Below are 16,814 nucleotides of genomic sequence, written 5' to 3'. Positions count from 1 at the left end.
AATAGCTTTAGGTATATTCTAAGAGAAAGACAGATGATGTTGTCAACTTGCTCTTTAATCATTCAGATGCCGATTTAATCCAGTCCCAAGGAACCACGGATGCCAACGCAGCCACACGCAGACCTCTCTTCTACATCATCCCATTCTATCCTCTCTCTTATTAGTACGTGAGAACGGCCTACTTATTTATTGATCTATGTCGGGGTCAGCAAAATATGGCCCATGGGACAAATCTAGCACCCATTCTACTTTTATAAATAAAGTTTTATTGGAATACAGCTACACTCATCCATTTTACATTGTCTTCAACCGGCGTTTGTGCTAAAACAATAGAGTTGAGTAGTTGTGACAGACACTGTATGGCCCACAGAGCCTAAGACATTTACATCTTGCTTTTTACTGTCTGCCCCATGGCCCACCTGTTTATTGTTTGACTTTTCACAACAGAATACGAAGGGAGACCGTTTTGTTCGCTGTCCTGACAGCGAGATGTATATCTGGGACATAGTAGGTGCTTAATATCTGTTGCTGACCACTCATAGACTTGACAGGAGAGGAGGATAACTTGCATTAACATGGACCTCGGAAAGCTCTGAATCTGGCCACACATCTGGAATCACTGCTTTCTGGGCATATAGGTAATGAACTCATGTAAAGAAATTTGTAAATGGCCAAAGAATACTCTGGGGAGGATTCTTGGCCCAAGGAATAGTTTTCACTGAAAATGCCTTGGTCTCACTGCTGGGCTTATTTGGGGACAGAGCACCGTATTTTTTATAGCCCTGCTACGCTAAATGAAATATGTACTAAATCACCAGGCGGGCCTGGAACTGAGAAACTGGGTAACATCTGGAAAATAAGAGCTTAGGGTAACAAACTTCTAAAAACTTGTTGATAGGAGCACCAACATGGGCCTTTCTATTAATTTATTTGACTCCTGTCAATTGATATTACCCAGAGGTTTAAAAAAAGAAAAAGAAAAAGAATAAGAAAAAAAGAAAAAGAAAAAAAAGAAAAAGAAAAAGAAAGAAAAAGAAAAAGAAAAAAAAAAGAAAAAGAAAAAGAAAAAGAAAAAGAAAAAAAAACCAGCCATGGTTGTAAAATATAAAAACACCATTTCCCGTCCTTCTTTTTTTCAGTTTCCACGAGTAACTTACAATTTTGTTCTATGTAAAATTCATACCAAAGAAACTCTTTATTAACAGACAGAAATTCTGACCTACTGAAACCCAGCCAATGCCAGGCAGAGGTAGCAGAACAAGCCAAAATCAACATGCTGGTTTTTAGATATTCTGTTTAAGGGGCAAACAGTGTTTCAGTTCTGAGTAACCTATATACCAAGATGGACAGCCTCACCCAGGAGACCACAACATGCCTTATATTTCAGATTTTTATCAGCTAGGTCTCCAGGCTGAGCTGCCTTGCCATGACCCGCCCACTTCCCAGGCCAACCTGGTAGACCAGTACTCCCCAGCAGTACACCCTTTCTATTCATTCCCTGTGCTATGGCCTGAGGGATTTAGAATGTAATCTATCCTTATCTTTTCCCATTTAAAAATTCTTCAAATCTCTGTACTGCCTTCAGGGGAAAGCCAAAGCTCTCATAACACAGGAGGATCTTCATGAATTGGCTTTGTGTGCCTGCCGACCCGTCTCCCCTTGCCATGTGCCCCTCTTAGCCCTCTCCTCCCCTTCCCTTCTGGTCTAAAGGCAGGACTTCTAGGAGTTTTGATAATGTCTCATTCTCTTTCTTCCTTTTGTCCCTTTCTCTTTCTCCTTTTCTCTTCCCTCTGGGGCTTCTGAGCCTTTGCACTTGCTCTTTCCTTTCTGCTTCTGCTTGAAGCACTTTTCCTTCGCTTGTCTGGCTAACCTCAGTTTACTCCCTGAGTCTCACCTCAGATTTCTCCCTAATAGCCTTTCTGGGTTCTCAAAGTCCAGATTAACAGAAAAGTCTCAGGAGTAACACTCTAAGGAACTAGGTAACCCTCTACTAGGAACTCCAAATCGAATCCCAAAGAATGTATCGCATGAAAGATTAAAGAGGAGATCCCTGGGTGGCTCAGCGGTTTAGCGCCTACCTTCGGCCCAGGGCCTGATCCTGGAGACCTGGGATCAAGTCCCTACGTCAGACTCCCTGCATGAAGCCTGCTTCTCCCTCTGCCTGTGTCTCTCCCCCTCTCTGTGTGTCTCTCATGAATAAATAAATTTTAAAAATCTTTAAAAAAATAAATTAGAAAAAGACAGATTAATGAAAGGTAGATCTCTAACTTATTTTGATGTCACCCCCAACATGGTCTAAATTCTTAAAGTCAATGTACAAGTTCTGCCTTAAGCATGCTCCCAAAGCAATTCAACTATGGGTCTCCTAGATAAATTTTCAAATCCTTTGCTATCAGACAAACAGAAAGTCCAGGAATTGTCCTTCTAAAATACGGTACAAGTGTTCTGTTCAAAATGCATACTAAATATACTGCAATCAAAGACATAACGTTTGCCTTGAAATCTTTCACTTCCAAGAAATCAAGGAGAGAACACGGATGAAGATAAACCACTTGAATGGCTCCAACACCTGGCAATATGAGAAGTTACTGCGTTATTCTGGAGAGATACTTATTACAGAGTGCACAGGTTTGAAGATCACTGAATATGAAATTGCACAAAAAATGAAAGTGGACCTTGATGTATTCAACTAGCAACGTCTGGGCTGCAACACTGGGCACATCAACACCTCCTGCAATAGCCTCTGGTTATGTAGGAGGTGCTGCAATCTAAATGGTTACAATGATGCCTGTCATCTTTTTTATAACCTGGCGTGGCAAGTAAAATCTGGGGGGTAAAAAGGATTGATCTACCAAGTGCCAACAACAGCAAGCAGAATAGATAATCTTGCTTCAGAGAGAACAACAGTTCATAGCAAATAAGTCCCAAGGCAGGTGGCCAATTCTAGGCCTCTACAGATCTGGCAAGATTTGAAGGTGGTCCGAACTGGAGAGACGAGGATTGAGGTGTGGCCTTGGTTATGAAGAGGGAAGAGGATTAGAGCATTAAATCCCACCTGTGGAAAGGTGTTTGAAACAAGGCAGGGAACACTGGACCGAGGGTAAAGGCTTGGCTAATGAGAGTCAAGAAAGAAAACAGCTTGACAGCCTCCCCAACAGGAGTTAGAAAAGCCACAGCTTGAGCTTCCTCTAGAGAACAGCGTGAAAGCAAAGTGGGACCACAAGAAGCAGACTGCAGCCTCCAGGAGAGGCGGTTGGCCGGGGCCGGCCTCCAGGTATACCAGCCCTTGGGGCCACGCTGTGACAAGGCTTCCTAAATCCTGTTTGCCACTGTCGAGGAAGCTCTTAGTACTCTCCCAGAACCTCCTGGGTTCAAGAGAAAGGAGAAATAACTCCTGAAAGGACCATACCTACCAAGTGTTGAGCAAGCTAAAGCTTAGCTCAAAACTCTTTCTTTAGGCACTGCAGGGTCTTTGAGAAATGCCTCCAGGAAGCAAGCGTGGCTGCTGAATTTAGCTCATTTCACTCCTGTTAGGACAATGCCAGTGTTGTCATTCTATGTCCATACTTACACAGAAGGAAGAACAAGGAACCAGGACAGGGGCGCCACCTTTAAAAATTTGGCAAAGTACACTCCCTTCCTCCATGCCTCTTCTCAGGGGACAGAGGAGAAGGCAGAGAGAAAGGGAGAAGAGAGCTCTGCACAGCTTTTAGCCTCCCCAAAGGGAGATGCAAACTCCACCCCCCCCCCCCCCCAAAGAACTGGCGTGCCAGCTTCATTACAAAACTCTCCCATAAAATCTGCAAGGCCTTCTGAGATCACGCTAACTTCAAAGATTTTCTATAGAGGTTCACCCTTAAAATACGAATAATCATGATGTGGGTGAGCAGGTAATCACCTTGCTGACTTTCCAGTGCAATCTACATGCCTCTTAAAAAAAAAAAATCTTCAAACTTACTATGATCTCAAGAGGCATCGTGGATTTTTTTTTAACTTCGAAAAAAAAAAAAAATGCCCAGGGAAGCAAGGAGAGGTGTAACAATTTAAGCAGCGAAAAGAACACAGTCACTCATGTTTTTAAAAGAAGAAAACCTGTAGGACAACCTCTGACATGTCACATTCAGTGACATCTGAATATTGATGAAGGAAACTGCACCCAGACAGCAGGAGCGGTTCAATCAACTTTGGTGATAGATGCGGGTCAAGGCTGTGACAGCCGGGTTAGCACAACCAATCCAGATTTCACCCTTACTTTAGTAGTAACTTGCTTCACAAAGACCTGATGCAATGTCTTGCAACAGGTCCAAAAAAAGTCACACCTGGTATTTCTGCCACTCGGCTTGGTCCCCTGTCTGATGTCCTGTAACATTCTCAGGTTCGTTGAGAAGATTTCAGAAGTGACTTTAAGGGAACTCATCCATCTCTCTCCCTTGTCAGTTATTAACATGGACGACCAATTAAATTATATTTCATCTTCAGAATTATTAGCAGTATATATGACCCATTATTTACATCGTTAAGCATGATTCTTACAAAGGAACAGAGAAGCTGTATCCTCAGGATTTCTGGGAGTTCTTTGCACACAGCGCACACTCATGTATTTGGTGCATGAATAATGAGGCAAATTACAGATCAAGAAATGCATTTAACAATACTTTAGAGATCTAAAATAATTCTCATAATTAGCTTCCAGATATAGTCATCCGGTTTTAAAGAGAATTCACCAAATGGGGCTTTTCTAACAGCCATTTTATGTTTATGTGGAATAGATACTTGAGTAAGCTGTTTTTTCTAGATCATAACTGTTGATATTTAAAAACTAAAGATGATCCAACATGTCTGTTTACACTGGCAACCTCAAGGCATCAAATTCAGGCCTTATTCCAGTCCCAACCTCTTTAACTTTTTATTGTACTAAAGTGGGAACTCACATGTGTTCGTTTAAGCACTGCTGATACGTTGGGAGGTTAGGTGTGGTGTCAGATACAAAAATTTGGCAGAGGTCCACGAGTTTCCACGTGTTCAACCACAAAGGGCAATTTGTGCAATGGGAATAGTATGGAAATATTATGGAATTATATTGTGTTTCATGTTTATTCCACAAGTGTATTATCTTAAATATTTTAAAGCAAAGTTAAGCTGATGCTGCATACAGAAGCCAAACCCAGGTTAATACTTTCAAAGAATTCTAATAATAAGCTCAGTCGAGGAACACGCTGGAGCAGGGAAATTGTACTAAGAAAAGACAGAAATCACCAGGTTACTGCCTGCCACCCATGCACAACAAGCCCCACGTTGCTATTTTTACCAAGTATTATGGGAAAACCAAAGAAGAAACAGCATTTTAACACCTCGCTGAGTTTTAAAGCGGGTACAATATTCACGTTTGGGTGCCCAACTCCCCTCGTTTGATTTGAGGCCAAGGCTCCACAGTGAAAGCAAAGTGGAGAGGTTTTCCCCTTAATTATCTAAGTAATTACCTTAAATGTCTGCTTTGCTTTGGCTGTGGAGACATAGTCACAACCATGAAGACCCTACTGAAAACAAGAAGATACGAAGTTCATAAAATGCTCTTCGTCTCCGTTGCAGAAAGGCACACGAACATCACCTGAAAATGCAAACTGTGATCTTTTGCGACAAGATTAGAGAACACCAGTTTTGTCAAGCTGCAGTAAGAACTATTCCTGCATTTCCTCGTATCCTACAGTGAAGGGAACGTCTGTTGCCTAATAACCCACACTCAGTGACTCCTGAAGCACAGCCAGACGGACAATTGTGGACTGTGCTGGCCATGGGCATTGTAAAACATACGTACTGGAATGATCTATTTTGTGGTGTCCTTCAGTCTTCTGCTCCTTGCTCAGAGCTCTCATACAAGAGATTTGTGCAAGGAAGTAAGTTCGCCGGGGAAACAGACATCAAGTCTGTGTCTCGATTCCATGAGAACGTACCTCACCCTAGAGAATATCTAATGAAATCCTAGAGAAAGTGGTTAAGTAAACAAAGTGTTTATTTTCTGTATGAAACTTCCTATTTTAAGGGAACATCCTGTCATCTTGTTCTGGCTTCGCTGGTGCCCATTCTCCTTGTTTGGCCTCTTGCTTTTCCTCAAGGCCCTACCACAATATTCGCCCTCAGGAAATTGTGTGATGCACAAGTTACTCTACCCCTTCCTTCCATTGTGATTTAAAATGTATGTAGAATTCTGATCTCACAATTGTCACACACTCACAAGGAGACACCTAGCTTACCTGAAAAGTCACTTAGCGAAAATTCTTTCCTCAGCATTGAAGGATGTATCTAGATTCTCTGCCCTGAGCATCAGAGTTCCAAGTAAAGTCACTCTTGGGACACATTGGTTTCCCTTCCCATGGATACTGGATACTATCATGGCTGTAACTTTTTATTAGTCAAAGAGGGAACTGTTAGGCTTGGAATATTCCATCCTCACCTTTCCCCTAGTTGATATACTTCAATGTGTTATTCATCAGCTCTAAGGATGCTGTACACCTGAGGGAAGATCCTAGTCAATCTTTGGTGCCAAGATGTCAATTAAAATTCAGGTTTCTCTGGAATTCTTTTGGAGCTCACTGGAAAATTTCTTTTTGTTAAGCTACTGAGTAAATACAGGAGTTAGATAAGATTTTCAAGGTTGATATGTGAGACGTTCCTCCCTTTGCTTCCAAGAACACTACATTCCTAGTTCCTTGTCATGTTGGCTGCAGACATAAAGGAGGTAGAAAGGCATTTTGTGGACATTGTGATGGGAAAGGAATTCGATGACATATACTTTTGGGTCCAAAGTGCTTTGCTATGCATGACTGAAGCCCACCTTAGCCTTAGTCCCATCAGGTGGGCAGGCAATGAGACATTAGCAATATTCCCAAGGTTCTGTGTGCCATATAAGTTTCCATATTTTTTTTTCTGTCAACCCAGGACTTCAAAACACCATGCTTATTAAAAAAAAAAATCCAAAAAAAAAAAAAAATCCTGGACCGGATAACATTATCATGGCTAACACACTGGTGGATGATGACAAATTAACGGGTAACTATTTGTCTTGGTGTTGCCATTTTAGAATGTGACTCTTGGAGGCCTTCTGCCTGATGCCAAAGTTAGAAGACAGATTTGAAATCATCCCTGCCCTTTACCTGCCTTGAAATGAGGTTTCAGACAGACTATTTAATTATCTCTGCCTCACATATTCTATGAAGCTGGACTTCAAGAAAAACATGACAAATGGCACATTCAGAATAAAAAAGACTGTTAACCAAAGGTAAAATGAAAGGATCTAACACTGAATGGGTTGGTTTAAAAAAAAAAAAAAAAAAAAAAGGATGAAAAAGCCCTTTGCATGGTGATTATCTCAAGTAATTATCAGTTTTTTCCATGGAGTTTACAGGCCCCTAAAATTTGTCTATAACACAAGTAGATTATAAGAACTTGGGGTGAAAAGAAGGCATTTCTTTATAATAGCCAGGAGCATTAGGAGAACAATGGGTGAGTGTAATGCAGGAGGATTGGAAGTTGGTGAGAGAAGCAAACGTGTGTAGAAGAAATGACAATGTAAAAGAAAGCTGCAACTAGAAGACCAATGTCATAATGTACTGATTTCTTGCTGGTGTTCTTTTAGGGAGACAGGGAAAATATTGCCAAAGGACTTGATCAGGATTTGGATTTTTTTTGGCAACAACGAGATTTTTATTATAAAGCAAATTGAGTATATACCTACCCTAAGGCCAACATTAAAATGAAATTCTTATACTTTGTTCCTCCCCCAAATCTGCACAAGGACTTCCTCAAGATCTTAGTATGCTTGTAACAAGATGGCAGGAATTGGGCCGAACGTATTCTAAAACAACACACAACCCAGCTTCAAGTGAAAATGTTGATACTAGTAAAATTGGAACATGCTACTCCAGTGAACTAAAATTTGATGTGAATCAGAAAGGCTCTTGCAAGCAAAGGCTTGGCAGTTAGGTAATGATGGTACCTGCTGGGTCCAGGACTGAGAATTCATGTTTTTACTGAGCAACTGAAATTCAAAATGCCAAGTTTAGAGGAGAAATGCAAGGAAGTCTAAAACGACCAAGTCATACAGACACTTGATTGATTTTATGAAAGAGATACCACTAAATAAATGAATCCTAATTTATTGTAGTCAACCTTCATAATGAAATTCCATCATCTTGATTGACTACATTCGATACGAACTCAGGATGGCCACATTTGCAAAGTGTCTCTTAATGCATCTCGCTACAACCTGGTTATGGTACTTGAGCCCACAGGATAATTATGTACAATTATTTAATTATTTATTTTCAAGTAGGCTCCACGCCCACATGGAGCTTGAACTTATGACACTGAGAAGAAAAGCTCTATGCTCTACTAGCTAGCTGCTCGAGCCAGTCGGGCACCCCTAATTATGTACGATTTACAATGACGGATATTTCACTGGTTTGTTCTTTGCCTTCTAGAAGACTCATCAATCATTCAAGAACATGATATATTATGCATAATTGTTTCATTTCTTTCCCTTTTGTAAAATTTGTTGATACTAATCACTAAAAATTATTCTCATTTATATCAGCATTGTACATATAAACCAAGAAATGTTCTTGTGGGGATGATGACAAAAGGAAGGAAGATAAAAATCTTACAAACTTTACAATCTCATTACTATGAAATGTCTACTTTGCAAACAAGGCCAGTGATCCTTAAAGTAAAAACACAGTGAACAACTAAGTGTTTTCACTCATGTTAAGATTTAAAAAAACAAAAAAACAAAAAAACAAAACTCAAAGGGACATTTTATTGTGTGAAACTTAAAATATATGGAATTTAATATATAAAAAACAATGATATGATTGAACCCTGGATCAACCATTTGCTAGCTGGATTACCTTGGGAAAGTTGTTAAATCTCCATTACCTGCAGTTTCCTCATCAAAAAGTGGTATAAATCAACAACCACACTGATGTTTCTCATTGAGTAGTAGTGAAAATAATATAAGATAATGTATAGGTGAATGTACTTTACAAATCATATAAAAGTAAGATGTACTCAACCACTGTGAAGTACCAGGATAGAAATTAAAGAATAAATGTTATTTAAAAGTTACTTGGCATCCATTTTTAAGGAACTTGCTTTCAAAAGCATCAATAGCTATGCCAAAAATGTTCAGGTTGTACTTCACCATAAGTCTAATTATTAGATCCTTTAATAAAAGTATAAAAAGGTTCAAAAGACAATTTCAACTCCCTACTCCACCATAGCATGTGTAGGAAATCCTTTCATACATAATCAGACTAAGGGTCTTACTCTTAACTGCATAAAGCAAACTGGAAATGGAAATATGGCAATGTATAATTACAGTAACTTGAAAATATTTCTAAATATCCTCATTCTCAGAATAAACTTTTGCTTTGGGAAGGCTTCTCAAACCTGGTCAATATATTGAAAATCAATGAATACGTTGAACGATGTGAAAATCACTCTGGCTGGTTTCTCTCTATTTTTGGGGGGGGGAGGGGACTGTTATTGTTTTATATGATGTTTTGTTTCCTGGGCACTCTTCTGACACTCCAACAGGGATTAGCTATTCAATTCCATTTCTCAGAGCATCACTTAGTAACGGATGCTGAAAAGTTGAGCGGCAATACTCACAACATGACTTGCCAAATGACTAGATGGTCTGAAACAGAATGAATAATGTATAGTTAAAATCAGGGCCCTGATATCAGATATGTCGAATTCAAAGAAAGTCTGACTGTTAAAGCTTTGTGACTTTTGGCAAGCAGTTAACTCCCTAGTGCTTGGTTTCCTTACCGATAAAGCAGAGATAATTGTAGTGCCTATTTCAAACAGTTATGAGGGCTAAATAAAAGAATCCAAAGGAAAAAAAAAAAAAGAATCCAAGGAAAGTACTTAGAGAAGCATCTAACATGCAGAAAACATTCAGTGAGTGTTAAATAGTATATGTAAAGAAATACAGACAAAATAAGAGGTTTATTTTTTTCATAAAATCCTTGACTAGAGATTTTAGGCATAGAAAAATCAACTTGAGAACATTTTAACAATCAAAATGCCAAATCATTGAACTAATTCAACTCAATATTGCGCCTTTTCCTTACATATACATGTGCATACATGCATGTGTGTATACCCATATGCACACACATGTTACTATATAAGGCACACACACACAAATTTATCTTGATGGCAGGAAGGCTACAGCAATGCAGATCATAGAACCTGTGCTTTTCTTCAATTAAGCCGTTTGATTTTCCAATGCTTCTGTAAGTTCAAATAATTTTGATTTGTGGCCAGTGGGGGGAAAAAATTGTCCATTTCTTTAGATGCAGTACGATGGCAAAAGGAAGTGATTCAAGGTGAAATATGGTCACACATGCATTGTACAATTTAAAGGCTTGGTAAATCTATGGTAAATCCTGTTGGAGATGAATGAAAATGCTTATCAGGTCAGCTGAAAAGCAGACGCAATTTTTAAAAACCTTCTTAACGCTAAGTGGCCAATAGTGGCAAATTCGCAGGGAAAGGGGATCTTTGGTTTTTGAGTTCTCATGTATTTATTGTTCTTCACACTTGATAAACCTTTTTAACAGTTCAATGAAAGGAGCAGTGAATTCTCCAGTAAGAAAGAGTATAGAGAACTGTCCCATTTGTTAACGAATCTTTCCATTCTTGTAAGAGATATTAAATTGCATTTTTTCTTCTTGCTTTCAAAAGTGGTGTCACAGTCATAATGGGTGCAATTTTGGACAAAGTCAAGTTTGAATTTCTCCATGTTTAAAGGTTTTCAAACTCAAGGGATAAATCTCAGAAAGATAGTACTCCATCAGCTAAATTTTTCACAGCAGTGGTTAATCACTATTTATTGTGCATTCATCCAAGATCTAAGCCTTTCTCAGGAAAAAGAGGTGAAGAGAACTTATTAACATTTGCAAAGTCCTTTGAGAGATGTGTTACCAAAGTGTAAATTATATCCATGTTATTAACCCAGCCTCATTGAACATGAATAAATTACAAACAAATGAAAGTGCCTTTAGTGGAGCAACACTATTACACAAAAATAATTTAAAATATGAAATTAAAGTGTTTGAATTAATTTTAAATGCCATTGCTTGTTTTTCCTGAATCAGTGTTCAATTTTGAGGCAGCTGGGCAAAGAAAGGGACCCAATTTGGAAATATTCGCATTCTAACAGCCATGCTTCTCTCACCATGGATCAGAGCACTATAGACACTGCCTGAGATCTTACGTATGTCAGAGGCAAACGTGGCCGTATTTTTTTGCATAGAAAAGAATATAAGCCATTGGATAGTTCTGAAATCATAATCAATGCTCCCATAAATTGCTAAATTAGAGGAAAGGTTTATATTCATGTTACTCAAAAAATGAATTTTCCACATCCAGTTGCTGAGTAATGGCTGTTTGTGCAATGTTTCCGCTAAGATAAATGAAAGTTTTATTTTCCCTGCTACTTGTTTAAAACTCCTTTGCATTTTTACACAACAGCCCATTTTTCATTACCAGGAAAGGTATGCAATTTGAACCATGCTACTCTTAACTCACAGTAAATCAATATGTGTCATAAGAGCAGAAAAGAAAGTAATATCACTCGCTATCATTGGACCTTCCCTTAGAGCCAGTCCCAGAAGACACTGCCAGGTTGGGTTGCTATAGCAACCGAGCTCGTGTGGGCCTCTCTTGCTTGGTTTGTTACAGGGAATTGATCTTTACCACGCAGGTATAAACCTGAAGAATTCTTATGGTAAATAAGAAATTACAAAGAATCGATAACAAGGTGTTTGACCTTTCCATTGATCGGAGATGATCTAATTCAAAAGTAGTATTAAGAAGGTGGACTCCCTAAGATTTCAAATTCCTCTGCTGACTTCCAACTAAATTATTCATTGTCTTTTCTTTAGGATCCTTAAGTAGTCACAATTCTCAAAACGTTGGGGGTGGGGTAGGGGAGGGTAATACCTTGCACCATTAGACTGCTAGCATGGAACCTCATCTGGTTTTACCCAACAGTGAAGGTCTACTATAAAAATGTCTTGAAATAGTATTAATCTACTTTAAAAAAAATATCTACAATTAGTAAGAAGATTCAACGAGACTCTATGGGTAATAGAGAAAAATTAAATTCTAACGTCTATGAAAAAGATACCAGGACAGATAATATATCTTAAAATATAGAGGGTTCTACTTCATTTGCCTATTAAACAACATAGGCCATATAAAGCATCTGGCTGGCATACAAGTAAGCACCTAATCCTAATAAACACTGTTAGGATTTTTTTTCACTATCATAATACACATTATACCTCTTTCTTTACAGTAGGCACTACTGATTATGCAATTGTAGTGACCTCTGCATTCAGAGTATTTTTTAAGTAAAAGTGATATAGAATACACCACTATGTGCTGAGCCTTAAATGTACTGTAAAAGGGGCAGGTCCTTTTTGGAAGATTAGCCTTGTGAATAAAATATCTGCATTTAAGGGACAGGCCCCAGGGAGGCAGCCTGGAGTGGAGTGTGTAATGTGTTCGGCAGTTGGGACTTCAGTTTGTTCATCATACTACTTACTCGAGACATTAAACTCTCTAAGACTTTGTATTTTCATCTGCAATGAAAAGATAAAGCAGTTTCAAAACGGGCTGTGAGGTGGAGAGAATCCAGTGAGACAATGCATAGAAAGCCCCCGGGGAAACGCTGGTACAAATGATACCTTTTACATGATTTTAATACTTTTCACATTTTAGCTGCCTTTCTTTTAAGGATTTTCCAGTCATTTCCTTGAATCATTGTTTCCAAATGGAAGTTGAAGGGCAAAATGGATATAAATGCAACGTTTCTTAGCAGTACTTTAAGACAGATGGGTTGTAAGTCTGGCAAAAGGTAAGAAACTTTCACTATAACTCTATGTTACAAATTATTTTTTTTAATCTGCTTCAATGGATAATGTTTTTCCCAAAGCATATTTCCATGGCCTCCTAGCTTAGGATGATGCTCTGGGGGGACAAAAATGGCAGGAGAGGGAACATTTCTATGCTCAGATGTACTTAGCCTTAGTACATCTCGCTCTAGGAATTAATAGGTCACATGAGCACATCCAACCCTCTGAGAAATCCCAGATAATCTCAGATAAAGAAATCAATGTTGCTCTGTGGTAAAGAGCACTGAGTGGGAGTTAGGCCTGTGAATGCTGCTTTTGCTGCTTATGAGCTTATCACTTTGGGAAGTTATTCAACTTCCATGCTTCAGCTTCCTCATCTGTAAAATGGGAACGTGTCTACCTCACCCAATGGGAGGTTAAAATGAGATCTGCCCTGTGCCCAGACAGAGGCTAATAAAGTCAGTTCAATAAAAAGAGTTCTTAAAGAAGCCTATTTAAACTCTCTAGCATGATAACTGTTCTTCCCAAATAATCTCTCTGGATACCTTCGGGAACTATTATTCCTTGGAGCACACTCTGTACAATGTTAGGGTGGTGACAAACTGTAATTAAGTAAAAGACTATTCAGCATCTTAGTGGCCAAGTCAAGTAGCACAGAAAATCAGCTGCCTCACCATGTGATCCCACTGGCTTGCTATTTCTTGCCAGAAAGTCCTACTACCTGGACATTAGAGTAACTATGCTAAGTGTAAAGCTCCTGCCCCCTCGATGCTCTACTCATTAGAGCCATTTACATTTATTTCATGTATTAGCAGAGATCAGTTCATCATATTAGGCCATTTGCATGTCACTAAAAATTGAGCCATAAGGGAAAGGAATAAAAAAAGGATTAAAGGTTTAATAACAAGTTGAGAGAAAATTGAATATATGGCTTACTGATAGGGTTTGCAAAGAGAAGGGACATTATCCCGATGTTTGCTTGCTTCCTAGCATGAACCTGAAATAATTTGAGTCAATTTTCAAAATGGAGAGATAAAATAGTAAAAAAAGATAAGAAAAGGTGAAAGCTTCATACAAGAAAACAATATGCTGCAAGTGCACAGCAAGATGCAAAGTCCTCCCTCATCTAAATAACACCACAATTCCAATAAACCTCCTGACCCTTTTCCAAAACATGGGAAGTTCAGCCAATGACCAGAAAAATGAGTCGTCAGCTAATTAGTCTGACACCTTTTAGAAGTGTCTTTATTTTCAGATTTGCAATTGTATCAAGTTGCTGGCTTTTCTTCTTTTAAATAGTTCATATTTTAATGTCATCATCAGAAATGAATGCAGAACAACAAAAAAAAAACAGCTCACTCATAATTCCATGCCCTCGGCAATTAAAAACTTTTTAATAATTATTTCTTTTCCCTTCAAGCCTTAATCATAATTATATATAATTTTTATAGAGAGATATTTTACATATAAATATAATTTAAAAGTCTAGCTTTTTCTACTTAACATTATATCTAATTTCCTCACAATGATACGTAGAAGTCTTTAAAATGATCATGTCTAGTATCTGAATGGTTACATTTTTCCAGGGTCAGACATGCAAATTATTTGGAATTGTGCTGTGGTACAACAACCTCTTCCTTCATATAGTTCTTCCCATCTTTTAGATTAGTGATTTCAAATTTCAGCACACATCAGAATTACCTGGATGGCTTGTTAATACACAGGTGGCTGGGCCTCAGGTGAGGCCCAAGAATTTGCAATTCCAACAAGTTCCCAGATGATGCCCATGGCTGCTTTTCTGGGAGATCACTTTTTTTTTTTTTTTTAAATGTAATCTTTCTTTCTTTCTTCTTTCTTTCTTTCTTTCTTTCTTTCTTTCTTTCTTTCTTTCTTTCTTTCTTCCTTCCTTCCTTCCTTCCTTCCTTCCTTCCTTCCTTCCTTCCTTCCTTCCTTTCTTCCTTTCTTTCTTTCTTTCTTTCTTTCTTTCTTTCTTTCTTTCTTTCTTTCTTTCTTTCTTTTTTTAACTAAGCTCTATGCCCAGGATGGGCTTGAACTCATGACCCCATGGATCAAGAGTCACATGCTCTACCAACTGAGCCAGCCAGGTGTGCCTCAGGGAGATCACTTTAATTACTCTTATTTATATAGAATATTATCATCACTGAGTTGGGATTGACAAATCAAATAGTACTTTTTTATGGCATCTAAGACATATTTCTGAAAACCTGTCCTACAAGCTTATACAGATTTATATTGCCACCTGACTTGATATTCGAAAGCCTGGGTAGGAACCAACTAACTGAATGAAATAAAACAATAGAAAATTGGTACTTTTCTCCTCAAAATGACAACTTGAAGCCTCAGATCCATCGATTTATATTTCAAATATACATAGCATGGCTAAATGGTAAGATTCAAATATCTGTTACCATAGATATCAACGAAGACTGTTATCACCATTGTCCAATTTCAATAGTCACTGAAAACTAACTGAAATATTCATACCTTGGAGGAGAGTAAATGTGTATCTGCCCTGTGCAGAGGCAAATTCGCTGCACTTAGCTTGCTTGTCCACCAGACAGTTCAAAAACAGTGTCACTCACTGGAAGATGTAGGGCAAAAATCTGGCTTTAAGAAATAGTTTTCGAAAAGTTAGAAATAAGAGCATTCTGACTTTGGCAGGGGATTAGTAGTATGTTTGCCTAAAAGCCACAGTAAAAAAGCTCAGAGGTTCTCTCTTGTACGAAAAGATTCTTCATATTTGGGTAGAGATTAATCCCCCACCGTTAAATAGAGACATATGCATATAAATAAACATACCCACATAAGCATATGGACGTGTGTATATAAGTAAATATTAGATAGCCAGAGATGCAGAGTAGCTATTCACACACTGGTTTCTAGAAACCCACAGATAAAACATATGCTTAGCAAAGATATCTTCTGCAGAAAATGTCTTCTGGGCTCTTTCACTGTAATCTGCAAACATTCTTATATTTTTCACTTGGCATTGTATCTCTCTGAATGTATATTTAAAGAAAAACTGTGTCCAGATACATAATAATCATAAAACCATACATAAGTAAAGTGACTGGGTGTTGTCAACAAACCTTGAAATCTAGTCAGCAACGAACTTGTTAACTCTGGCTCGTGTTGAAAAGAGTAGATGTAGAGTAAAAATATGAGAATCTTTTAAGAATAAGGGAATCTTGTATTTATGACTTCCTACGGGATGGTTTTTACTGAGTTAGCATTTTGGTAATTCCGTTATCTTTAAGTAAGAGCTAAGTCAATAGTCCTAACAGCCTTAATTGACTCTAAATTGTTCTTTGCATGGACAGGTTCATTATGGCCATATGAACACACTGCTGCTCTCAGAATGGACAGAAAACTAGCAGATAAACGCTAATATAACATACCACGTATATTTCACTGTAGGTATGTTTTCTACGATAAAAATGCGTAATTGCATCTACTTATATTATGTAGTAAATATGGCCACACCTTGCATCCTCTAAAGAGACATGGCAAATTTTAAAATATGCAAATGTTAAAAACGTAAACTTAAGAAACACAGGACTGCGATGCAGAGACAGTGAGGCAGTCACTCCCCTTGTGTGTTTGAGATTCTGACTATAGGTACTTAGTACTTGAATTCAGGTGATCAGAGCAAACTAAAATTACAATATTAGCAGCAACAACCATGTGATCACTTGAAAACCAATACCTCTACGCATTTTTGAGTCATAACTGTCAGCTCCTTACAGTGAGTGCAGAATGACAAATATAGTCCAAGCCACAAATCAAAAAGTACTAGCCAAAGTGTATACGCATCAGTAAGGCTTTTTTAGCTTGTCCATTCAGTGTAGAAGAAGAAATAGGGAGATA

The 16,814-nt window shown here is 38.3% G+C and overlaps 1 protein-coding gene across 11 annotated transcripts in view; it reads right to left on the bottom strand.

The window, feature by feature from the left end:
• The window catches only part of GAS2 (growth arrest specific 2), a 150,418-nt gene that overhangs the window by 31,849 nt on the left and 101,755 nt on the right, over positions 1-16,814 (bottom strand). For 10 of the 11 annotated variants that reach the window (XM_049099160.1, XM_049099161.1, XM_049099163.1 and 7 more), the window contains one exon: positions 5,481-5,534. The exons of the other annotated variant lie outside the window; for it this stretch is intronic. In XM_049099160.1, coding sequence (XP_048955117.1) covers positions 5,481-5,534 — 54 coding nt within the window. The remainder of the gene's footprint in view (positions 1-5,480; positions 5,535-16,814) is intronic. 11 annotated transcript variants of the gene reach the window in all.

This window comes from Canis lupus, chromosome 21, assembly GCF_003254725.2.
Source record: "Canis lupus dingo isolate Sandy chromosome 21, ASM325472v2, whole genome shotgun sequence".
Classification (NCBI taxonomy): Eukaryota; Metazoa; Chordata; class Mammalia; order Carnivora; family Canidae; genus Canis; species Canis lupus.
This window is presented reverse-complemented; position numbering and strand designations above follow the sequence as displayed.